General features: G+C 43.4%; 1 protein-coding gene across 1 annotated transcript; it reads right to left on the bottom strand.

Annotated features, from left to right (window-relative positions):
* Positions 1–419: 419 nt before the first annotated feature.
* On the bottom strand, positions 420–25,722 carry Pka-c1 (Protein kinase, cAMP-dependent, catalytic subunit 1). The gene has a single exon (XM_071714291.1). The coding sequence runs from the start codon at positions 23,482–23,484 to the stop codon at positions 22,423–22,425; it is 1,062 nt and encodes a 353-aa protein (XP_071570392.1). The 5' UTR covers positions 23,485–25,722; the 3' UTR covers positions 420–22,422.
* Positions 25,723–26,195: the final 473 nt, after the last annotated feature.

The raw sequence follows: 26,195 nt of genomic DNA, 5'->3' as shown, positions 1-26,195 counted from the left end.
AATGGAAATAAACGTTGAAGCGTTTTGAGATAATTTTGAGACAGCAGGATATCGTAAATATCGCTTAACGCCCGATATGACGATGTATTTTAGTGCACGTAGGACGCCGGTACATGCACATCCTGCGCATGAGTCGCAATATTGTCATGCGGAAGAGCCGCGTTATATGACGCTCCCCTTCGTGATCGTGAAACGCGAAGCGGATTCGGGTCGACGATCGCACGCTGATCGAAACGGCGAACGATGAAGTGGATCGGATAGGATTGCGGATGGGAGCCACACGTGTGTGTCGTCGCGGCGCCATGGGCCACACACGTGGCGCGCGATACGCGCGAAGTATAGGGATTTGTATGCGGCGAAAAAAAAAAAAATAAATAAAACAAGAAGGGAGAGAGAGCTCAAGCACGATATGCGCCATGTAAATTATACAATCTTTACAATAGGATTTATTTAAATTAATATTTACAAAAAATGAGATTTTTTTGATATATCCATTCATTAATACGATTAACTCATCGGTTGCACTAGATCCGGGATAATACAGGTCCGATCCTCGGGGGGATTTTGCCTACGTGTACAATCGCATTTATAGCGGCTAACAATCGGCTACGATTTACAAACATAATTAATCACAAGGCGAGAAAAATCCTCACTTTACAATATACCTCCTCGATGCAAAATAGCGATAATGGTTTTGTATTTTTTTTTTCTCTCTCTCGTTAATTCTTCTCTTTTGTGTGTATGTGTAATTCTTTTTTTTTTACTTTTACTTTTATACTCACAGGTATCCCTATCGTGTCCCTATACACGTACAGACAAGTTTAAATACTTCACTCGTACGAACTTTGGCGTAACATCGTTAGCGGACAATTACTATTATTATTATCATTATCTTTTATTATTATTAATATTATTTATTATTAACGTTATTCGCCGTGCACACGATCCTCATCGCCGGTGCGTGTGCTCTCTCTCTCTCTCACACACACACACACACACACACACACACACACACACATCCTCGCGATTTTCGCAAACGTGGCGAAACAAATTGCCCCACGAGTCGTGTCACTCTTTGTTTCGCTCTCGCACTCGCGAATCCGCTCGCAAGTACACTCCTCCTTCGCTCTTCTTATCTTCGCTTATCTAACATCATTATAAAACTGACGGAAATCAGAGAGTTCTCGATAAAACCAACTAAAGTCCCGCGCGTTTTGCTGCAAGTTCAAGCGGCAAATTCCATATCAGACACACGTCATTATTGAATGCACACGTGACTTTAGTATTTCTATCGTATGTATCTGAAAGAGACGAGATCTCACAGATATCACAGAGACGACGTGTCTTTCTCATAACTTCTTCGCGACTATGACGAATGATTGGGTATACTCCATGCACGCATATACATATAATAAAGTACGCAGCATCTATCGACGTTACGATTTTCCCGCGTTATGAATTCACAATTCGCTAGATATGCGAAAGAGGAGCGTAATCGGAGTTCGATCGGGCACGCCCGCGAGCGCTGCGCGAGAACGACATTCATCCGGAAACGTAGCGGACCATCCCGATGAAAAGATCGACGTGCGTGAACGAGTGATGTTGCTCCCGCGTCGATTTTTCCATCTCGACCTCCCGCGATTTGAATCTCTGTTGCGATATACAATTTCCCGCATGGGTTTCTCGCGGTAAGGTTCATTCAAACAACTTATCACCGAGAAATCTCGCGAGAGATTGCATGGCCGCGCGGCTAGAAAATTTCGCTGGCACTCCATAGATTCTTCGCGAATCGCTTCGTGACGTCGTACACATATCTCTCGAAGACCGCACCAATTCGCTTTACTTTTTGCGAAAAAAAGGTACTGAAAATTGCGCAATATCACGAGATGTCGACATTCGCGGCTCGCACAGATTGTGATTTACGATTTACGCTCGCAAATCGCGCGAGGGACGAACGACCGGATGGACGCGCTATGCGATCGCCAGTGCTTGGACGTGACGTCCTCTTGGCAGGAACGTGTAACAGATACGATTCCGCGCGATCCTTCCAAGAGTGCACGGATTGAAGACACACACGTGTGCGCGCATACACACGCACGGACGCACGCACGCACGCACACAAACACACACACACACACACACACACACACGCATTTATGTATAAGTACGCACGCACGCATGCACGCATGCCAAGGAAATCAATAAAATCAGTGTAGATACAGCAGGTGCAGAACCTGGGTTTCGTTACCCCTAAAGAAGCTGTTTATTTCATACAGTAATATAAATCAGATCTCTAATAATGTTACCGATCCTTTACAGGTCGCCTATCTTTTCTCTCTCCCTCTCTCTCTCTCTTTCGTAATTACGTATTGATGTCCATTTAAAAATATTTCGGCTGTAATTTTTATAGAGGTATGTTATTTGGCCAGGAACAATCCCCACACATATCCTTCTGTCTTATTGTTAGCTGAAGAACATGCGTTGCGTCAATTTGCGTCCATCTCTCACTTAAACCTTAATTGGTCTGATGGAGTCACGGCCAATATTGCCAATCATATTACAATTATGATATTTGTACTATACATCGTCATAAAATTTGTCTCTAATATAATATAATATACAGATAAATATAATTAAATATTTAAATATATTAATTTAAATATCTTTAATATATAATTTTTCAAACCGTTATTTTTTTCTTGTAATAGAATATTGTCATTTACTAATGACACGTCTTTTGCGTCGCATTTTATTTCAACGTTTACATCTCTTTTTTTGATATTACAACGAGATCCATAAATACATTGTTATTTTCCCTTTGTCGTATCAAGAATCTCGTTTTCAAAAATAGGCAATATTTGGGTCGTGATTCGTGACATATGTACGCAATGCTATTTCGACGGACCAATTAACGCTTAGGTTGACTGTTTTCGCAAATGCGATTAATTCTCAAAGCAAACAAGTCCAAAAGCATCGCACGTGCTTCGGATGAAAATATCAGTTCGGTGCAACAAAGGGCCGAAAATAAAATTTTCACTGGCGCGAGAGTTTATCTGCCCTATTTCGTTCTCTGATTGACGTGACATAAAAACACCAAAAATTTCAGCCCGCCGTGTATTTTTCGCGTCGTGGAACGTACTTTCGCTCTCTCGTATCAACGATGCACGATTTTGCTCGATGTTTATCGCCTATTATCGTACGCGATTACTCGTCGTATCGAAATTCCGCGGATGACGGAACGCGAGCGATAAAAAAAACGGCAGGCTCGCGAATGCTTGTTATATACCGTGCATACTCGCGCTTACGCATATCCGCGTGCCACGCGCGCGAGAGCGTAATCAGGTGGCATTTGAGGTGTGTCGTGCGTTCGATTAAATATTTGTCGATCCTGTTACGGAATCACATTAACACCCGTCAAAAAACGCGGACAGATTCGGCTGATGAAGGAAAATTTCTTTCACTTTCTCTCGATCGCGAGCATTACTGTCCGGATTCGATATTAATTCTAGCAGGAAAAGATAAAGTCCATTATTAATCATTTTCAATATTTGTCATTATAATTTTATACTCAGTTCATTACAATAGTTATTTTTTACATCTCTCCCTGTTATAAAAATTTTACGACGCATTTCCAGAATTACATGTTTTTACATATTTTTTCAACACATAACTAATTCTGACAATTTCTTGACATTCTCTTAATCCATTATGTCACCATAGTACGTCAGAGCTTCTTCTGCTAGAATTAACCTTGAACAAAGATGTCTTCGCTACACATTTTCAGTTCTGATTGTAACTGATTGTCATCTCGTGTCGAGATCAAACAGTTTTCGTGTTAAGTAAACGAAAATCTGAACATATCCAGCAGGAAATATGGTGCAAAATGGAGATACAATAATACATGCCTAGTTATCGCGGGCGGAGCCTACGGATTGTTGGATTTGGCCCATTATATTACACGCGATTACGTACACACGTGAATGCGATTTAACGCTTTCAAAAGTTTGAATAGATTTTCGCAAGCATCGTCGTCGCGTAACTTCGCCCACGATTAGCGTGGAAATAATTTCCTCGTGCGTCAACGTAATCCTACAGATATACAAGATGTCCAAAGGAAAATTTTCAATAGCAGATTCTTCATGTGAATTGGCATAAATCTTCCTTTAGTCGAATTTTTTAAGAAAAGAAAGGTCAAGAGTTATTGCAGAAATATTTTATGAAATAATTTAATAGAGAAGATTTATATACATAATAATCCTTAAATAAACGAGATTAAAAAAATAGCGAATAACAGATCTTCGTTTCAGATCATTCTTATTTACGTAAAGGAAAATGATATCCTTCTGAGATTTAGTCGCTAGATTAAATAAAATTTCGTTTTAACGTCGATATTCTCGACGTTTAAAACTAAAAGACAATCAACATCAGATCTTAAAAAACTGTCATCAAATAAATTCTCGCTTATTTTAGGATATCTTTTATATTCGAACAAGAATTTAAATTTAGTAGTCCGAGAACGGCTGTCCCAAATGACTCCTTAATTTCTCGCCGTGATCAGAAACGAAAAAAAGAAAAGAAGTGCCTCGTTTTCTCTTTCAAACACTACGTGCAGTTATCTAACACATAAGAAGCAAAATCAATAGAGAGGAAGATTCAAGTTAAGGAATCAAACTTGGCAATGCGGGTTCTTGCGAGATTCTTCAGGAAAATAGATCAAGTGAACGACGAGACGAGACGAGACGAAAAATCGGTCATGGTATTTCAAGTCGATCCTTTCACTCGCATACCACGATTTAAGAAGTGTTGTCTCGGAAAGCGAAGAATCATCGAAATAGAGATCCTACAAAGAGACTCTTCGCGCTTGACGGTGAACAAAATCGAGATAAGAGATCGAGAAGAGAGACGCGTATCTCACGGGATTCGTGTTGCGTTTTCGAGACTAAATTGACGAGCTATTTGACGTCATAAAGATTGAACATAAAGATTGAAGAGCTCCAGAATGTGCTGAAGTAAATCTTGCTTTTAATCAGGCTTGACTTAATAAAGATTTCCTCTTTAGATTCATTTAGCAAGTGGCACAGTTGTAAAGTTTAAAGGCTCACGAAATGCAGTACTAAAAAGATTCCCGAAGGTTGCGAGCGTTTCACGTGGGCGAAGAAGACGTATTCACGCGCAGTCCGTGAATTGGGGGAAGGGTCAATGAAAGGCAAGTCTGAGATTTCCAAACGGCAACGCTGCGGGATTGTCGCAGCGAGATTAGTCCGGATATTCGTTTAATCCGTGGATTATCGTTAATTCAAATCTAAGCGCCGCGAGATAAAAACGAACTCTCGTCTTTCAGATCAGATCTGATTCACCCCACGTGGAGAGATGCGATTTTCCCTCGAGCGAGCCCCTCGAAATTCGAGAGGGATCATTAGAAGGGATCAAAGGCTCTGAGCTCCGTAAAAAAGGGCAAATCGAGGCTTGTAAATAATCGTGAAACTGGAAAGATATAATAAGAAACTACCAACTTAAATGCTGTCCCTTAAATGCGAAAACTTTTATTATTCATATCGTTTTCACACTTTTTTTTATTCTTTATAACTTTCATTATTTTATATTCTCTCATCTATTTTATTGAAGCAAATACTTTTCTTTGTTATTTGAAATATCATTTATGATATCTACTCTCCAAAAAGAGGCGTACATTTGATTCCATTAAGAAGATGAAGACGTACTTTCGAAAGTAATTTTAACTATGCAAAAAAATCTGTGATTTCATTGAATTGCACTTCACAAGGAACTGATTTGAAAGAGATGTACACAGATTAACGACAAATATACCGCACCGCGCGCGAATTGCAACATGCCGAGGCGGAGCTCAATGAAGTGCTTCGTCATTGAGCGATTGTCCTCGAAAAGTCAAAGCATTTAAGTACATATAAACCACTCAAACTAATGGCCATTGAGCTATACCTGCCTATATCGAGTTTACACACAGACCTCATTCGTTGTACGAACGCGCTGGGATTCGTGGCGCGCGAGAATCTTCAAAGGCGTATGTAAGCAATTACATTAAACGTAACAAAATACTTTTCTGCGAATCAGCCAATTTATCAATTTCTACTTTTATCCTCATTTCGCGACCCGATGGTTTCCAATCGTTTTCCACCTCGTGCGAGATATGAAAGAAGCATTCAACTTAATGGAACGACATTGAAATTTATGGACGTCTGCTCCGAAGGTGTATAACGATCACTCTAACGACAGATGAAACGATCGCGAAGTGCCGCTGCATAATTGTGATAGTCGCTCGGTGTCTATTACCGCATCTGGTATCCAGACGTGACAAGTCGTTCGAATAAGATCACAATATCGAGCCCTCGACACGACGATACCCTCTATTGAAGTATTAAAATGCTCATTTAATTCTAATATTACTGAAGAAAGGAAGAGTGACGTCAAACTGTTTTTAATATAAAATTTTCATTATCTTTTATAGCGGAGCAAATATAAAGAAAGATAATGCAATAAACGGTTTGTAATGACGTAACATCTTATAAATTGTCAGTAATTAAAGGAACATTCTCTGTGCACAAAATACCTCGCCCGCACGTCGATACTCCCAATTATAGAGGCAACTCTCTTTGGTATTACACTAAGGTTCAGGCTCTCGTTTATCGATAGAGTCAATCGAACCAAAGAGATAATGAAAGTTAAATGAAAAGTGTTATTAAATGAAAAGAGGAACTTCTGCATCAATGTTATTGCATCGATCCTTGAGAATACACGTCCGTTTGTGTACACGCGCTTTATTCTTGGAGATACGACGAGCTCATTTTCCAAATTCACTCCCAATAATCATAAATATTTCCGAAGAAGTTGAGAATAAGCCCCCGCGAGACAGAGAGTTACTAGTGATTTCCTGTTGTTGTATTCAAAGCGGCGACGAATGAAAACACGAGATCAAAAATATTTTTCCGACCTACAGCGTTCCACATTTGCACGTGGATAAATATTAAACTGAGATCGCAATAAATCGTGATTAGTTTAATATAGGAGCGTTACTTTTCTGTAAATAATTGATGCAATTGCGGACGGATTTTTACGATATAAATGTTATACGTGTAAAAATTACCGTTATAAAAAGAAATTTAATAAACGCACATGTTTCGACAAATATTTAATCAATTTTTATCCTTTCCACAACTTAATTTCCTGTAAAGTTCGAACATTACCCGGTCGCTCATTTATGCTATCAGTGTTAGAATAAAAACGCTGAGAAACAAATCTACATCGCTAGACGCTAGCCAAGAGTAAATTATAGATTGTTATAGATAATTATTTAAAAAAAACTACAGTATAATTTTACAAAGTAAATTTCTGAGATTTTCAAGGCAGGGGACGACTCGAATTAAATTTATGTTTCATTGCAATCACGATATATACAGAAAATTTTATTTATAGTCGTGCGCGCGTTGAAACATTCTAACCAACATAAATACGAATACTTTCCAGTAACTTATCGTGAAAAATTATGCGGGCGATCTGTGACATTTAATGAATTCCGCAGCCTTGGGAGGTCGAGCATTGTACACGCAAAGCAACGAACTTTATCAAGGTTAGCTGGTCTGCAAACGAGGGAGCGTACGCTACGTAAAAAAATTGTATTCGCGTTCCTGAGGCCTAGCTAAAAGAAAATCACAAATAATTGGAAATACAACAAAGAGCGAATTTTGTTCTTTCGTGTAACGACCAAATTGTGTAGCACGACACATCAGGACGAAGAAGAGCACAAAATACGTTTCGTAATTACTTGAATACAAATAATCCAAATAACGAAGACAATAGATGAATGAAATAGAAATAAGAACAAATAATATGCAAAGTGAGGCGATAGGCTCGTAAAAAATCCGGTATGACTTAAAGGTAAAAAAATGTTTTCCTAATATATCAAGTCTGTACCACATGACAATCCAAAATTCAACATGTACCTGACAATTATCGTCATTTATGTAGACGCTACGAATTCACATCCCGATCATGTGTAAAATACCTCACATTCCACTATGAGCGATAAAATGCACGTATCAGAACTTTACAAATACACAAATGGAAATAATTATCTTATCCATGATGCAGAACAGAGTATCTACTGGTTATCATCGCGACACGATAATGTGCAGCTTTCCGTGACAAATTTCTATCATCGCCCTTGAGAAACGGTCCTTCTCGTTGAGAGAGACGTCGCGACCAAACGTTTCGGATTACGTCGCTACAGTAAAAGCGAGCGATGCGTCAACGAAGTGTTCGACACATGCAGAGACCACCGCCGCCGTCGGGATTGCGTCAAATGTTTACGAACTGCTTCCACTTGGGGGTGATATGTCGTGCCACGCGCATCGCTCCGCGAGACAAACGGCACGAATCCTCGCGCGACAGGGATATGTATCGCGACTCGTACGCCGTTTCACGAAAACGTCCCAGTCACGTTTCGCAGGCACGATAAGTGCGAACGAAGCGAACGCTGACATTTAGGTGAGAACAATCCGCGAGAATAATTCCAAGAACAAGACTATTTCCGAGAATGCTTTCCGAGTGCCAGAGGGAGGACATTCCCGAGGACATTTCGAAAATGATTCTTAACGCAATAACGATGTTTTCTGAAAGCGCTTTCCGAAGACCAGGAATATTCTCGTGATATTTCTCTGATGTATTATCGACCGTTTTAGCCGCGACAAACGCAAACATTATGTCCCGAAGATACTTTTGTTTTTGGGCTAAGTAACTCGCAAATATCCCAAATGCAAGATTGTTTTCTGGGAAAACGAGAATATTCCGACGGTGGGGTCTCTTAGGTCGCGTCGCTTCTGCGAATTCGCAGCGTGCGTGTGATGTTTCATTAAGCGCAGAAACTCTAGCGCAGGAGCAAAACAATCTAGTACAAATAAGTCTGCGCAAATTCATACGGCAAGTCGAAGCGGATCGTTACGCAAGGCGGAAACAAACTCGCTCGCTGAATGTCAAATTACGAATGCGAGCCTAATTTTTTGCCCACACAGTCCGTTTCCACGTGTGGACGCACGTACTGTATTCTGCGACTCGCGAATTCGACGCTACCAACCCGCGGGCGATGCTCTATTTGCGCACTGTTGGTGCGCAACGATGCATCTACGTTGTCTCGAGGCGAATTGATCATTTAATACGCCGGTCGTAACTTTTATGAGCGCGGTTAAGCACGGGCACGCTGCTGTGCCACTCGTACCGTTAAGATTGTTATCTTGCCGCCGAGAACGATTCTGCTCGCGCAATATCGCCGTCAATCGCGCGTTTCTCCGCTCTAATTGACAACAAATGCTTCCGTCTGCTCCCTTCTTAGCGTTCAAAGCGACCGAGGATCCATTCCAAGTATATCTAATAAAAAGGAGATCTCGTAATCAAATATCTAAGATACATAAGTTCCCGATTATTTACGATACCATCAACTGCATTGTTGCCAACGAGCATTATAGAATATATCGAGAATACAAGAGAAGACATAAAGGTTTAAATTTGAGTCTGTTTTTTCTGCAAACTTGAAAAATTTATGAGCGAGATTTAGAAATAAAATTTTGACGGATTTGCGTGCGAATTTAGCGCTCCTGAATTTTGCTGAACGGATCACTCGACCAGGGTATCAATCATGTAACTTTTTCCCTAGAGCGGAAACGTGAAAAGTGAAAAGTTTCATGTAACTATCTCATTCTATTAGTATTGAATAGAAAAAGATAAACTTTTCACTTTTCACGTTCCGTCCTAGGGGAAAAGATACATGATCGATCAGCCCCAGAAGCCGAGTTTCGGTATCGTTGCGCAGCTTTTTTATCAATATATAATATCTGCGCAACTATACCCAAACTGTCGTTAAGGAGATCGCTACAGGAATGATTTCACATTTAATCGGTATTGTAAAACAATTGAAACAATTATCGTATACGCCTCGAGTAAGGGAGACGGAGCAATGAGTTATCGATGCGAATTCAAAAGTACTTAATTGGCCGTGCATTTGTCGCAAAGAGCGACTTAATCGAGATATAGAAATGATATGGTACGATCAAAAGCGGATCCGGGGGGAATACGCGAAGCAAGAGAAACGTGGGCGACAGACAAATTTTACGCGGCACAAAAATGTCACGCCGCTTCTTTATTATAGCGCGAACGCTTCGGGCTGTTTGGCGAAGCTAACGGCGCGCGCCCATTGATTATCGATGGAGCTTTCTGTGAGAAGAAAAGGACAAAGGTAATTCAAATTGCGGCTACGCTCGACAACGAAAGACACGACAGACGGGTAAATTTCCATGCTATCTACAATTGTATCCGGACTTATTATAGGTCGAAATCACATATCGAGCATTCTCCTGGCTTCCAATTCTGTGTGACGAAATTGAATTTTTGTATTCTTCTTCGGAAAAAGCGTTGCAGAAGCGAAGTTTCGCATATTACGGGCCGAAAAGTGCCGTCGTTAAAAAAATAAGCTAGGTCATTTGCGAATTTATTATCTTCGGTGTAAAATGTCCTTGTTAAATGTCCTTAGATTAAATTTATATCGTACTAAAGTCCACGATTAAAATAAATTGCGTGACAAGGTTCCGTTTAGATCCTTGAAGCTTGAGTCATTGAAACTTTTTTCATTTTTAACGCCAAATACGCACCGATTTTCTTGATTCATTTATCAACATCTGTCATAGAAAGAACATAAAATAATTTTGAAACCCTCTGTATAATCGCGCACGCGCTCCTTATCCTCTCTCACGCCTGCCCTTTACGCCAAATCGTTAGAAAGTCGTAAACGTTTATTCGCGAAGTCGAGGTCAGTTGGACAAGAATAACGAGTATTTTATCCGACCGGTTGTCATAAATTTTTTGACGAATTCTCGAAAAAAGTATTATAAAAATGAAATTTCGCGCACTATGGAACCTAAAAGAGCCATCGTACTAAAAAAAATTGCATTTTCCCCTATAACCAGAGCTCTGAATCAGCGAAACGATCCATTTCTCGTCCCTGGAGACTCGACTAATCACTGCAAAACCCCATTACACGAACGACTAGCACAAATTTAGTCTATGTTAAACTTAATTTTTATTGATTCTGGCAAAAGAGAAACTATGGATGATAAACAGACTAAAGACCGATTGATCAAGCAATGATTCCGGTTGCTATTTCTTTAGAAAATTTCTTTAAGAATTAAAAAAAAAAATTTTTTCATCTTTTCTTATCATCGAGAGGTTTGCGAAGAAAACATTCAAAGTCCAACCGTTGCTACATCTGAACATGGAAGATATTCTGGTGTAAAAACAAAACGAAGTAACAAAATAACCCTTTTTCGAAATAATCCGATGTTTAAGAAGTTAGATATTAAAACATTCTATTGTCATACATGCTCGACGAAGAATTTTTACCATTACATTAGGTCTCTTTTCTGTTGCTGCACTGCTGAACTAGTGCACACTGGTGCAGTGAGTTAAAGTAAAACAAAATATACCTGTCCCATTCTAACTTATTGCACCAGTGTGCACTGGTTTAGCAGTGCAGCAACAGAAAACAGACCTATTGAAAGAGTTTTTTTTTTTCTCGTAAATCGCAAATAAGAACAGCGAGCTATTGTTGATAGAGCAAATGTAATTAAATTTATATCAAAAGGGATGTTTCATACTGTAATTACACCTATTTATTATAATTATATTTATGTGTAAGATTAGTCTCAATATACGCAGACTAAGAAAAGAGAAATTTAATAAATTATTTTAAGAGGAAGAACTCTTTCTCTTGTATTATTCATCCATTAATTCATTCCTATCTTAAATCGTTTAGAAATACAATTGATAAAACATACAGAAATTATTATTCCCAGCCATCCCTTATTATCTTAACGATTATTATTTTGACAAGATTACTCAAAGTTAATATATACATTACGCAACAGCCCCATTTCTTTGTATTAGCTTTGTCGAACATGATTCAACATATACTTCTAATCAACATGTAAAAATTGAGTGGCAGAGAAACTAAAACCTGAACCATCAGAGTGGATAATACGGAAATACTATTTAAAAAATCAAATAGTCAATCTTTTAAAATAGCATAAACCCGTCCTAAACTGAATAGCAGATACTGTTGAATGGTAATGCTGACGTAGTATAAAAGTACAAAAGGCGCTCGTGCTCGACAACAACGCGATATTATGCGTGCCGATCGGCGAGAGATTTACGTGTGAAAGTCTCGTTATAAAATCATTTCCCTTTCGCGTCTACATTTCTCACGTAACTGTACGTAACGCGAGCGGCGTGTAAATCTTCAGTAAGGACGTGGGGAACGCAACACGGTCGCCAGCACATTTTTACGCCATGGAAAAGAAATCAGATTGAAGTATGGCAGAGAAGTAAATAGGTCTGGTCTATTAATTAGAGGTAAATAATATTAATCAATAATAACCAATTTAATAACAGATAATATATTTATAATAAATCTATAAAAATAATATATATTAATAACATAAATAATAATAATTAATAACACAAATAATAATAATAATTATATGTGAAAGAGATTCGTCTGATATCTAATTACCTAATCTAATCTTAAAATTACAATCAGATTCGTAATACATACATTTCCATTATTCACAGTGATTCTTATATGACTCTTTAGATCTTTCGGACTTTAGGAATTATTAGAAAAAGTACTTCTTAATTCTCGTTCCAACGATTAGAAAATCGTAAGAAAATTAACATTTACCGAGTCTTCTCGGTTTATTTATCTGTCGCAGTCGAGTATTATTTTGTTAACGTCAGGTTCTTTCTTGTGTGGCGAGAAGAAAGCGATATCCGAGCACGGAGGACGTCGACGAGGAGGAACGAGAGTTACGTGACGCAAAGCATAACATAGGGAAGAAAGCGCTGACCCATTAAACTTCCGTTGTCCGGAAAATGTCGACGGGACTCCAATAAATACGCGACGTGTATCTAGGAATCGCGCGTTAATATAAAAAAATCTGAAAGAAGCGGTGCATGGTTTTTCTCTGAAAGGAGAAAGGAGAATCCGAACTCCCCCGGATAATTGCAGACGCCGGTTTGAAAATCAAACTTGCTCGCGTCTGCGCTTCCCTCGCAATTAGATTAAACACAGTTCAATTTTAATTTCGGCCCTCTCGAATAAATAATTGAGAGAATGAAGGAAACGGAAAAAATTGATATTTAATTTTAATGAGTAAAAACCGTCGACGTTCTCTCATTAATCAGGCGAATTTAATCCCTCTCTCGTCTTTCTTTTGAAAAAAATATCATCGATCATCGCGAGACAAGATTATTAGCAGAATAAATAATTCGAGGTCAGAATAAATACGTAAGTCGAGATAATTCATTAATAAACAAAAAAACAAAAAGACTTATATAAATATTTTCGCAAACGTTCAAAATTCCGAATAATCGTTCTATACAAATTACTTTTATCAATCCTCTCTTCAACATGCTATAGATTATGACGATTTGTGATAATTCCGCGCTGAGCATCGATAATGCCGAAACGAAAATTCAACATTAATCTACTTCTCGAATTGTCTCGGACAACTGTTCATCTCAAACGATTTCACGTTGTAGGCACGAGACGCATCTGAGGATTGCCTCGTGCCTTAAATGCGCAAAGGCAGATGCGCGAATTTTCGAGGCGACGTATTTATACGCGCCTTCGGCGTCAGGGGCCCGGGATTGGATCGCGACGGAGAAGAGAGACTTATTACGAGACGAGGCGATTACGCAAGCGAGCGCAACTTCGTCGCGCGGCAACGAGAGAAACGAGGAGAGAGATCCGGATGGAAATGAAGTGAGGTCTAAATAGCGCGAGTTCCATCGCGTAATATTAATTACGTATCGAGTTACGTCAGTTTCCCGAGGCGTTGTCAACCGCTCCGTGCTAATGACGAATTTGGAGTAATGACCGACATGATGAATTTCTCAGAAAATTCATAACTGAAAATAAAGAGAAAGTAGATCGCAATAAGATTGAGCGCAAGGACTCGCACAAATAAAGGTTCTTCAATTTCGAAAGACTTTCTTTTCGCCCTTGGAAAGACTTCAAAAATCTCCGTTGTTGTTACTAGATTTAAGTAAATGTGCAGCTATGAATTATGTGCGATGTGTTCGCACAGTGTTTTTCCTCGTGTGGCCTCGCTTATTGTTGCTTTGCCAAAATTTTGCCAAAATACGAAGGAAGGTCACTTGCACTCCGTCATATGTAACAATTCCTCTTGTATCGATCTCTATTGATACATTAATATAGGCAAGCCGCTATATTAATGTATTAATCCGCTGTGATTTATGTCTTTGTGGATAAGTTTTTCCGCGGGCACAAGAGCGACACAACTTTTTTAGCAAACAATTAATACGCAGCCTCAAGGACTCCAAGAATGACGAAGTGCTTATAGCAGGACGCGGATCGATTGTATTTACGAAAAGGTTCTCGCGTAAGAGCGAAAAGAAATTACGAAGAACGAAGAACCCGCGCGAAACGGTGGGAGGAAACACTTTTCCACTCGCGCAATTTAATCCGAGCGCGGCGAGAGAAGACGGGGTGAGCGAGATTGAACAGATCAATGCGGAAGAGAGGCGTTTTCGAACTCGGACGACGGCGACGTAGCATAAAGCGGCGACGCGAAATCCGCGGTTCACCAAGCCGCATTTCTCATGAACGTCGCTCTTTAATAATCAGCGTCGTGGAGTCGCGTGACGACACGCATACAAGACCTTCGCTGCATTTTCCTTTCATTTCTTTTTTCCTTTTTAGAACGAATATGGATCCGATACGGAATCAAGTCACGACGAGAAAAAATTCTCGAGGAACGCGAACATTCGACAAATACCGTAATTTGAGGAAATCACTTAAATTAACTCGTTCGTCGCGATACCGTGTGTCGAATGATCGCTCCGTGCTAGAATTAAGTAACGTGAAATTGAAAGAAATTTGGAAAGCAATGTTACATGAAAATGTTCCTTGTGGACTCATAGAGAAAGTACCTAAGGACGTTGAGATGTAATCTCCCGTATTAACTCTTAAACCGAAACATGCAAAAAATGATTAGCCTCTGAGATTTCTCGTACATTTTATTATTATTCTTCAAAATATAAGATGTAAAAAATTTTTTTGTTAACTAGTTGATATCCGCTAATAATTTATAAATTTAAAAAATATGCTAATTATAATACATATAATAATAATATATTTTTATTACGTACAATAGTTTACAAACTTTTAGCAGAGGCTAATGTTTCGATTTAAGGATTGTGGAGCTCGGTCTTGTCATAAATTGTGTTTCGCGTCTATCATTCTCAGTGCCACACAATGTAAGAAAGCGCTCAATGTCTCCACGAGCCGCGACGACCAGAGATACGGAGAGACGCAATAAAGTGACAAAGGGACCGAAGTATAATACAGGCGCCACATGCCGGCGCATGTGCCGGATGCAATTTAGAACGGCGGGCGAACGTTCAACGAGACGTTTCGATAACTGGCGAATATCTGCATGGACACGCGCGTTGTGCGTACGTACGTGTGTACGCGCGCTCGTGTATGCATGTATACGTATGCGTGCGTGCGTGCGACGATGGCGTAACGAGCGATCGCTAGGATCGAGGAATAAACTACGTATATAAATAGGACGACACTTGTACATCTGTGTGTGATACGAAGAACACTGAATTAAAAGTAATTGCGGGGATAATATACAACGGGGGCCGGGGGAAAATTCGCAGGTACACGTGTGTGCTGTCCCTGTATGCCTACCTTCGTGTTCCTCGGTGCGTGCCGACGTACACGCGTATACGCTCTTTGGGCGATTATAAAGACGATTAAGCGCCGAGTTTGCACCGACGGGCAGCCGGTTCGTCCTACGTCCTACGACGATTAACCGAACGTCAATTAGTCGTCCCTTTTTTCCGGATTAAAGTCATAGCTATGATATAGACAGAGAAAGAGAGAAAGGGGAGACAGAGAAGGAGATGACCAGCGGTTTCAACAACCTCAGTTAACTCTAATCGCAAGTTCTGTGTTATTGGCTCGGTGCACGTATTCACATCACGCGTTTAACACTAAACGGAGCCTCTGTCATCCTCGTCTCAACATCAACACATCAAACCTTCTCCATATATTAGACACAAACGACGCTTAGAAACTGAGGTGTCGCGTTTCGTGTTAAAAGCGCGACGAGGATACGAATTGTTATTTCTATAAAAAAAAAAGACACAAAGGATTTGTTGAAACAGCATTAACGCAAGGTTGGTCGAAACCGGGTCTCTGAGATAAATAGAAGTCGCCGTCGGTGCAACATCGGGCTTAAGCTAGAAACGCGAAGATATTCAGGGAAGAATCGCTCTAAAGGAATCACACCGCAGTGAACACGACGATATACGAACTATTACTGTTACCTATCGCTAATATTTACACGAAACGCTTGCGCTCGCGCAAGCTCGCGCGAGCCGCATATACGTCGATTAAAGCTTCCCGCAGGTGCAACAAACCTTCTGCCGTCGGGGGCCAATTGGGAAACGGGAAACAAGCGCTTGGCCGATTAAAGTTGGACGCAGTGAAACATATTGCAAAACCGCGGGCGCATCGCGACAGGTTTTCGATTGTTCAATGCAGCGCGAAAAATTTTATGCGCGACGTAAACGTAAAGGCAAGAAATTATTATGCAGCTGCGTTCTGCTGCATCATTTTATTATGCGGAATTAAAGTTATTTGAATTAAAGTTATTTCAGAATTATTTACTTCATGCACGGAGTACACCTGTACACACAGTGATATGTTATTGAGGAATATATTATAGCTTCGTTCCTTATTACGACGAGATAAACTAAACGTGTTCTTGGATCACGCACAAACATGTGTATTGGAAGATACGAGAATGTATAAAACTTGCCTGTATCGTCTATTAAATTAAATATAGAATTACAGTTGCAGCTCATATATATATATATATATATAGGGAACGATATCCCCCCCCTTCAATTTTCAAAACACCGACGCCATGTACTCCATACGCTGCGCGATCCACGTAAGGCCAAGTTCGCGCGATCGCGATAAAATTATTTTTACATGAGAAGTGGACACCTCCTTTTTATCACGTTGTAACCCGCCTGACATGCCTACGCTGCTACTGACATAGCCCTTAATATCGCGAGCCGCCGATCGATATTGTATTATCTATCCGGTAACAAATGGCCGAGATACCTTGCCAGGAAAGAACAACGAAGGTCCTTATCAATAATACAAGCGACGATAATTCGCCCTGTCGTATCATCCAGTCTGTGATGTCGACAATAAAACATTAACACGATTGTGATCGTAATCATCCGATAAAAATTATTATTGCTCGCTTCGCGACTAAAATACCGACAACCGTAACTCTTCCGACAGTTATTTTCACCTAGACGGCGATTTGAGTGTCTCGTTAATCAAAATTCTTGCGCGTCGTGGCGTTAAATACCAGCTAATCCTGACAATAAGAAATGTTTCAGAGAAATACCGTTATTCGGATTACAAAGAAAAAAAGATACCGATATACTGATAATGAAATTCTTCCGAGAATATTTGTCGTCAAAAGGCGATAGATGAAGGACATATGGGTACTCGATTATTATTTTTTTTCATCGACGCGTTCGCAAGATAAATCTCTTTTTGAACGATACGATTCAAATAATTCTAATCGATACTCTTGATGGTTATCTTCTCTGCATCTCCGGCAATAGCGACTCGTCTTCTATAATAAGAACTGATAGCAAATGATGACTGATAACGGTTATCACGCATACACGCGCGCGAGGTAGTAACCGGGTTTCCGACGAAAATTGCGGAGATTATTTGCGGCGATGTTTGTGCAACTCAAACAGCATTCGCTCGTGTACATTCCCTGTTCCGAAATCCGTGTAATCACGGATTTTACGGCAACATTAGGTCTACCTTCCACATATGGCATCTAAACTTCGGCGAAGTTATTCGCGGCGCAGCTTCGCATGACGTTATTAAAGAATATCTCGACGTCTCATCTCCTGCTTTACACGTTTTATCAAATTTAAAGATAGATTAAAGATAGAAAATTACGCACGATAATCATATCTGTTGAGAAAGAAATGGATAGCCACTTTAATTTAGAATATCAATATTGAACTTGAATTAATCGTCGGAAAGAGGTCAAAAGTTAGCAAAAATACCATATTATCTAAATCGGGTAAAGAAAGAGAACGAGAAGTTTATCGCGGAGAACGAAAGTTAAATTAACAGCGGTACTTGAAATATATTAATCTCTATTTCGTGTTATGTGAAAAAAATCTAAATTTTCACTAGATTTCGATAGGCGAGATAAGTAATGGTTGCATTAGAGAGCAACATAGGAATGCGAGTTAACTGAAGATTCCTGAGATTGTTATTGACGGATTGATTATCTTGATAATACAAGCATTCTCGACGGCTGTCGGAGGATAATCGATATTGAAAAAAAAATAGGAAATGCTCGAATCGAATTAGCAAAGCACAGAGTTCTCTTTGAGGAAATGTCATACGTTCAGATATAGATCAGTTGTCCTTCTGAATCAGAAAATAAACAGGAACTGTTCTTAATTTGAAGGCGTCAAATCTGGATATCAAATCCGTTCCAATTTTGTAATATTTTTTAGATATGGACTCACATATTCATAATCTCTCGCGAAATAAATAGTTTCACATCATCAGTAATCAGAATATAATGTATAATCCGTTTAGACCAAATTTAGACTAAAATTCAAACATTAAAAGATGTGTCAAAAATTCTATAATACGATCGTCGCAAATTTATGTAATTAGAGCAAACGAGATCTCGTGATATTACTCGGGATTGAAGAACCGAGAATAACATGGATCTCTCTGAGCTAGAAAACGGGAAAAAAAGGAAAAAGTGCGAAAAACGACTTGAGAAGCCTGCTATTGAAGCAAATAATTTGTATCCATTTGTCGCAGCCGTTACACTGCTCGAATAATAACTGCAGATGTAGCCAGCAATGCTATTTCGTAGAACAATTATATCAATGCAATCTTGTCTCAAGTGGCTTAGCCTCTGTTGTGCTTAATAGTGCTTCAATTTCTTCGCCATACGCGCACATACGTATGTATAATACACACATACATGTATGTACAATACATACATGCGTATATGCGAGCGCAATTGCATACCGCGTCGGCCAAGATCTCGTTATCCCAAAATCTCGTCACGAAGCCGCGCCAAGTACTTTGCTTATTTTGCTGCGAGTCGCACAAAACCGCTACCGCCCCGTACCTCCTCCCCTCATTCCAATTCCTCCGTAACATCACGGCGTGTGCAAACGAACGAACGGCGTGTGCATTCGCGTATAAAGGTAGGAAGGAAGATATATACGTCCCGTGTGGTACAAGCGAGGGGAGGAGATGACGGATCCCCCTCTTTGATCTATCGTCACTCGCGAAATTACACTCCTATTACGTGCAACGAATGCGCGCCGTCCGTCTTTCTGTATTCCGCATCGCCTATCAACTGGAGATTGCACAAAGATTCACGATGTGTACCCCATCGCGTCGATCAGCTGATCGCTCTCATGACCTAATAATTTCCCGGCAGAATTCCGATCTCGTTTAACGCGCGGAAGGGCAACATCGATATTCGCATTGAATTGAATGCAACGCAAGTCTTCAAAGTCGTACTTCGATCGGATAATATGTTCCGGACATAAAAATTCATAGTATTATAGTTCTTTCAGTATATAACGCAAAAAATAACACGTTGCGTCGATTGCGTCGTCCGCCAGAATCGGTACGTTCGTTCGACCGAACTAAACTTTGAAAACTTGCATCGGCATAGACGCGCGATAAACTTCATACTCGGCTCATCACGAATGCTAAAAGGATATAAAAGTTTCGTAACGTCAACTTACGTGCCGCATTTCCTCCGCATTGTCCGCGCGCGTGTTAGCCCATCGCCGCTGTGAATCGATACCCGGCCAGTCACGTCGCGCTTCTGGCGTGTGCCCAATCCAATTCTGAACGACCGTTTTACTCATTAACGAAACTTCGTCTACCGGCGATGTTGACGTCAAACGCGCGAAGATCTTTTGGTCTCGAAAGCTGATTTCGCCCCCGGTTCGAAAGAGAGAGAGAGATATGACAGTTTTGCGCGTGGCCCAACGCGATCTCCGATCGCGTAATCGCGGCCACCAAGTTTCCCAATTAGCTCCCGATCTTTTTACGTCAATGTGCTTCGTTACCGCGATGCTTATTTATTCGCTTCCGGTTTAGTACGTTTTTACCACGTTCTATATTCTCCCCTGCGCTCTTCCGTCTCGTTCTATCACGTTTCTTGCCGAGTTGAGATCATTAGTCAGGGTTTCTTGCTTGTTTTCCTTTCATTTTACGCGTTGTGACGAGTCTTTAAGAATTCTCAAAGACATCTACATTACGATGTCGACGATACCGTCGTAACACTTGCGTTACACGTTGAAGCTCGGTTTTACGAGAAAACTGTTAGCAACCTAAACTGTATATTCGCAGCTTTAATAGCCTCATTCCTTCTAATATTGGTGTTGTAATAAAGATATCCTTATGCCCGCGGTAAAACTTGGAATATGATAGATACCGGTCGCCCCGCGAGTCCCCCTTTCTCCTGTACACAACGATTCGCGATGGCGAGAGTATCCCTGTATGTTTCGTACTTGGTCTACGTTGGAGAATTAGATGCTTAATCTTTCGGTGTATAGCGCAGATAACAAGAAATACGTCGGGACGATGCGAGGGATTAAAACCGTTCCATGCGCAGCGTGCGGATGCACCTAGTGTTTCGACGATGACGAGCATACATATGGATATCCGGCCTGTCTTGCGTGTACAGAAATGTTCCTCGCGTGAATTTTGCCCGCGGGTATAAAGAAGCCACGTGTCTCCTCCAATTGGCCCGTCATCGGCGATTGATAGAAAACGTGTTTCATATATAAACATTATTTCAGATTATCGTATTTATGTTTATTTTGTGTCTGTGTTTATGTATGCGTGTTATGAATGTGTATGCGTATGTGTGTGTATGTATGTGACGACTAGTTGTACAAATGTGGATCATACTCACGATGAGTACGCGCGTCGTACTTTCTCTCTCTCCCCCCCCTCTCTCTCTCTCTCTCTCTCACACACAATCTCTCTCAATGGATCTCTCACGACGAATAAAGAAGATAGAGACAAATAGATAACAAACGATGCACGATATGACTCGCTTCGCAGTGCGGTACGATACCTCCTTCTCGATGTGTGTGTGTGTGTGTGTGTGTGTGTGTGTGTGTGTGTGTGTAATGCAAGAGAAAACCGAGGGGGTGAACAAGTGATGGGGAGGGAGAGGGGGTGCTTACCGAAGAGTTGGAGAAGACACCGGAGAGACGACGCTGCGCGTGATGAGGGACAGGGAGAGGCAGGGGCAGGGGGACGGGCGAAGGAACGGAGGAGATAGGAAACGTCGTTCGCAAAGACAACGAGAGACTATATGTACAAGGTAACTTCGGTACGGTGACATTTCCGACGCTGATAACAGTTAATCATTGGGAACAAACTTTACACACGGCCTCCTCCGTAAACCGGATCATAAAGCTATCGTCAATGGATGGCAGGGGGCGCGGGGGAGGGCGAGGGGGCATAGAGGAATACGAGAGTGGCGAACGGATACACACATATATATATGTATATATATATATATATATATATGTATATATATAGTATACAGTTCTTACATTACGTTAATGAATCGATTAACCGGCTAAAAAAAGAGATTTCTTCATGTAAAAAGTGATGCTGGCGTGTGACGTCTACTATATATGTAACAACCAAAAATTATGTGTGTATACAATTTTTGGACGTTTGAACGCCAGCGTGTAAACGTCCCGTATCAACCGTTTTCGCGTTTCTATCTCCCTTCTCTCTCATGTCTAGCGAGTTCGGTCGCAATGAAACGCGCGAATTGCCACGTGCTCTTTCTCTCCCTCTCTATCTCTCCCTCTCCCCCTCTTCCTTCCAGGATCGCTCGCGAAAAACTTCGACCCCTAAAAAAAAACTCACTCCGATTCGCCTGGCTTTCGAGAGCTTTCGTTACACGCAGATACGCGCGCGCGCGCGCGCGCGCGCGCTGACACACAGATGCACCCTTCGCTCTTTCACTCTTTCTCTTCCGTTCTTTAACTCTCTCTCTCTCTCTCTCTCTTTCGCTCGCTCTCTTTCTCTCTTTTTTTCGCAAAAAAAGCGAATCACCAACGTGACGACGGCGATGACGAAGGAGCGCCGTGCCGCGTCGGCTCTGCGACGATGAGACGCGACCACGACGTTGCGTATCCACCTGCTGTTGCGAGCAATAATTTGCCGAGCCGGCGCAGCGTTCAAAACTCGGCGAACTCCTTGGCGCACTTCTCCGTCAGCGAGATCCTCAGGGTCTCCTCCTCGTAGTCGTCGAAATTGCTGGTGTCGCCTGGTCCCTTGCAGCGCGGTATGAACGGCGCCTCTATTCGCTTCTGGAAGACGGCTATCCAGTCGGTGCTGGCGAACCACTTGTGGCCCTTGATGTCGTTGACGCCCGCCTTGAGGTTGCCGTACCTCTTGGTGAGGTCGACCTGGAGCAGATTGCGCAGCAGGTCCTTGAGGTCGGAACCGAAGTGGGACGGGAAGCGCGGCTTGCCGCTCACGATCTTCTCGTAGATCTGGATCGGCTGGTCGGCGAAGAATGGCGGATAGCCAGCGGCCATCTCGTAGACCAGCACGCCCAGCGCCCACCAGTCCACCGCCTTGTTGTAGCCCTTGCTGAGGATGATCTCGGGGGCGAGGTACTCGGGCGTGCCGCACAGAGTCCACGTCCGTCCCTGCACTCTCTTGGCGAAGCCGAAATCGGTGACCTTGAGATAGCCCTGCGAGTCGATGAGCAGATTCTCCGGCTTGAGATCTCGGTAGATGAGGTCGAGGTAGTGCAGGTACTCGAACGCGAGGACGATCTGGGCCGCGTAGAAGCGCGAGTGCGGCTCCGAGAAGCGGCCGACCTTGCGCAGGTGGCTGAACATCTCGCCGCCGGGCACGTACTCGAGCACCATGTACAGGTAAGAGTTGTCCTTGAAGTGAAAGCGCAACGATACGAGGAACGGAAAACTGATCGCCTGCAGTATCCTCTTCTCGTTGAGCGTGTGCTCGACCTGCTTCAGCTTGACGACCTTCTGCTTGTCGAGTATCTTCATGGCGTAGTACTCCTTGGTGGGCTTGTGCTGGACGATCATTACGCGGCCGAACGAGCCGGTGCCCAGGGTCTTGATCCGCTCGAAGTCGTCCAGCCCGGCGGTGTTGGTCGGGTTCTTCTTCCACTTATCCTCGAACTCCTTCTTCGCCTTGTCGAGGAACTCCTTGACGCTCTCGGCGGCGTCGACCTTCTTGTTGGCGGTCGCGGCATTGTTGCCCATCTTAGCTGCCGCGCTGATGCCCGCGTCTGCCAGAGCAGCACCACGGGACTTGAGGTAATCCAGAGGACTGCTACGTCTTCGTCGGCGTACGTCCGCGTCCGCAGCCGCCGATGAGCCTGCCAGGGCTCCGCCGAGCTCCGATCTTCTCAGAATTTTTGCCACCTTCTAACACGCGCTGCCGATCGGCCCCACGACGTCCTCCCTTCGTAGCGTCGTTCTCTTCGCGGCGGGTCAACGCGAAACGCCCGCGCACCAACAATAATGACAACTTACGACAACTTACGAAGACGAGGGTCTCCCTTATCGTCCTTATCCCCTCGTGAGATATCGTCCACGTACCCAGAGATCGGGTAAACGCGACGCGGCACGCGGGGCACCGCCGCCGTCGGACAGGTGGACCCCCGGAGATCTCGTAGTACACGGGGGGGTGGGCGGCGAGGGGGGAAAGAGAGCCGGACAGACGGGTTAAACACGTACACTCGCGCGAGTATTATTCACACGGTAGAAAAAACAGGCCACACACAACACACACACGCAAGGGGGGAGGGCGAAGTAGAAGCGCGCGCGCGAGCGCGAGCGCGAGCGCGAGAGAGCGGCACCCTCCCGGCCCGGCGCAACTCCGGACTCCGCGCGCCTCTAGGCTCTTTCCTCTCTCTCTCTCACTCTCTCTCTCACTCCTACGGCTTCCTTCCCCGCTGTCGCCGAGTGTATTCCTCCCGGCGAACGTCACCACGCACCGCGAACGGCGCTCGCCCACATCAAAGTGCGAGTGCGAGTGAGAGCCAGAGAGAGGGGGGAGGGAGGCGAGGGAGAGACTCCTCCTCCTCCTCCGTCGTCGTCCTTCGGCGAGGGGGCCCCCGACTCCCGGTGATTTGGCGCGTCGGAAAAAAATGGGTCAGCAGCGATCCTCGTCCACGGCTCGCGCCATCTTCTCTGTCAATTGTACCAGTCCGTCGTCGTTGCTCGGCGGCGGCGACGGCGGCGGGATGCCGTTTCTCTCTCCTTCCCTCGCCCTTCCGCCCGCGGATAACACGGCGGTCCGTCCGTCGGGCACGGCACGAGTGTCCGTCTCTCCTATCCGGCCCGCTCCGTTCCGGGCACCGCGATCTCAGGTATCTCTCGCCCACCCGCTCCCGTGTGTCCCGTGGCCCGTGCTGGCCGACGCGAGCGGAGCAGTCACCCAGCACCGAGTTTCACTGTGTGATGGTCGCGCGCGCAGAGCCCGGCGGCGGCGAAGCTCGAGCTTTTTGCACGCGAAACGACACGCAGGCAGGGAACGAAGGCGGCGAAATTGCAGGCGGCCGAACGGCGCTCCGACGACGGCGACGGCGACGTCCTGACCGACCGAACCGCTCGCTCCGCTCGTACTCACCACTCTCGCCAGTCCTCGTCTCTCAACCGCGGTCGTGTGTCCTTCCTCGTGACGTTCGCGAGGCGAGTAGCGAAAAAAACGGAGAGGACAGAGCGATCCGCGCACCTTCTCGTCTCTTTCTCGCGCCCCGGCACGTTTAATGTAAATCGAAGCGCGACGGCGAACGGGGCGGCACAGTCGATATACTTATATCTCGGAGACTCGCTCTCGCGTTTTTTTCCCGGCGTCGCGTCGCGGTCGCGTGTCCACGGAGGCGCACACGGCGCTCCAAAGTAACGTGCACGATTGTGTGCCGTCGACGGCCCAGCGACGGCGACGGCGACGGCGACGGCGATGACGTCGACGGAGACACGGCGGGCCGATGGGATACAACCGTGCCTAAAGATGGCGACGCGACTCCTCCACCGCTCGTACGTTCGGGGGGGTTTTTCGCACGAGTGCGAAAGTGACGAGGTGCCGCTCCAGGAGGCGAGAGAGCTACTGTGCGCCGCGGGTCAGCTGTTGCTTCAACGCGCCGCCGAGAGATGTAGCGTCGTACGGGCGGCGCGCGGAGTCGGCCGGTGCTGCCGACGCGCGGCGCCGCCCGGAACCGAGGCCGCGGCCGAGCCGAGCCGACCCGAGCTCGGCCGAACGGCCGCCATCTCGGCGACCCGCGACCGGCGACGTCCGCGCGCAACGTCACGCGATACGCGCGTACAGAAGCGGAACGCCGCTGGCTTCTCCCGACCCGAGGAGCCATTTAGACCGCACGACTCCTCGACGTGAACGTTATTATCAAAACTGAAATAACTTGCGTCGCGCCAATATTCTGATAATTTGAATACAAATTTACGCGATTAAATTGATGCTGAATCGTAATCGAAGGTAATCTTAAAAAGATCGGGAAAACAACGATGTTGCATTATATATGAATATTTAAATATAGACTCTTAGTGTTAGAGGAAAAATCCCACTTTACAGTCAGGACTGGATCTTCGTTATCTAATAATGTTGTTCGTGTGAATTTTATGTAAAACGGCGTTGTGTTCCTAATTGATTTTATATTATATGGATCGTATTTTACTTATTTAATTAAGTAGAAATTAATGAAAGATATATGTGATCACTAATACTGCTGTTTCTTCTATTTTACTCCAACATCCTTGTTAAAATAGCAGGTTATACATAAAAATTAGTATTAGTCATACTTATTACCTAATCGTTCCGACAATGCTTTTGTCGGAGAATTTGTTATCGGAGAATGTTATTTCCACACTAAAGAGACTTTTCTTGGAGAGGACCGTTCTTTCGAAATACGCTCGAGTTTGGAAACAGTCATGACCCCATTTCGTCGACATTC

This window comes from Temnothorax nylanderi, unplaced genomic scaffold (assembly GCF_030848795.1).
Source record: "Temnothorax nylanderi isolate EJ_2023f unplaced genomic scaffold, tnyl_v1.0 TNYL_tig0138_pilon, whole genome shotgun sequence".
NCBI classification, from domain to species: Eukaryota; Metazoa; Arthropoda; class Insecta; order Hymenoptera; family Formicidae; genus Temnothorax; species Temnothorax nylanderi.
The sequence above is the reverse complement of the archived record's forward strand: the minus strand, read 5'-3'. Positions and strand labels throughout refer to the sequence as shown.

Excerpts from the sequence above, each read along its gene's own strand:
- Pka-c1 (XM_071714291.1), bottom strand. The coding sequence starts at position 23,484 with ATGGGCAACAATGCCGCGACCGCCAACAAGAAGGTCGACGCCGCCGAG.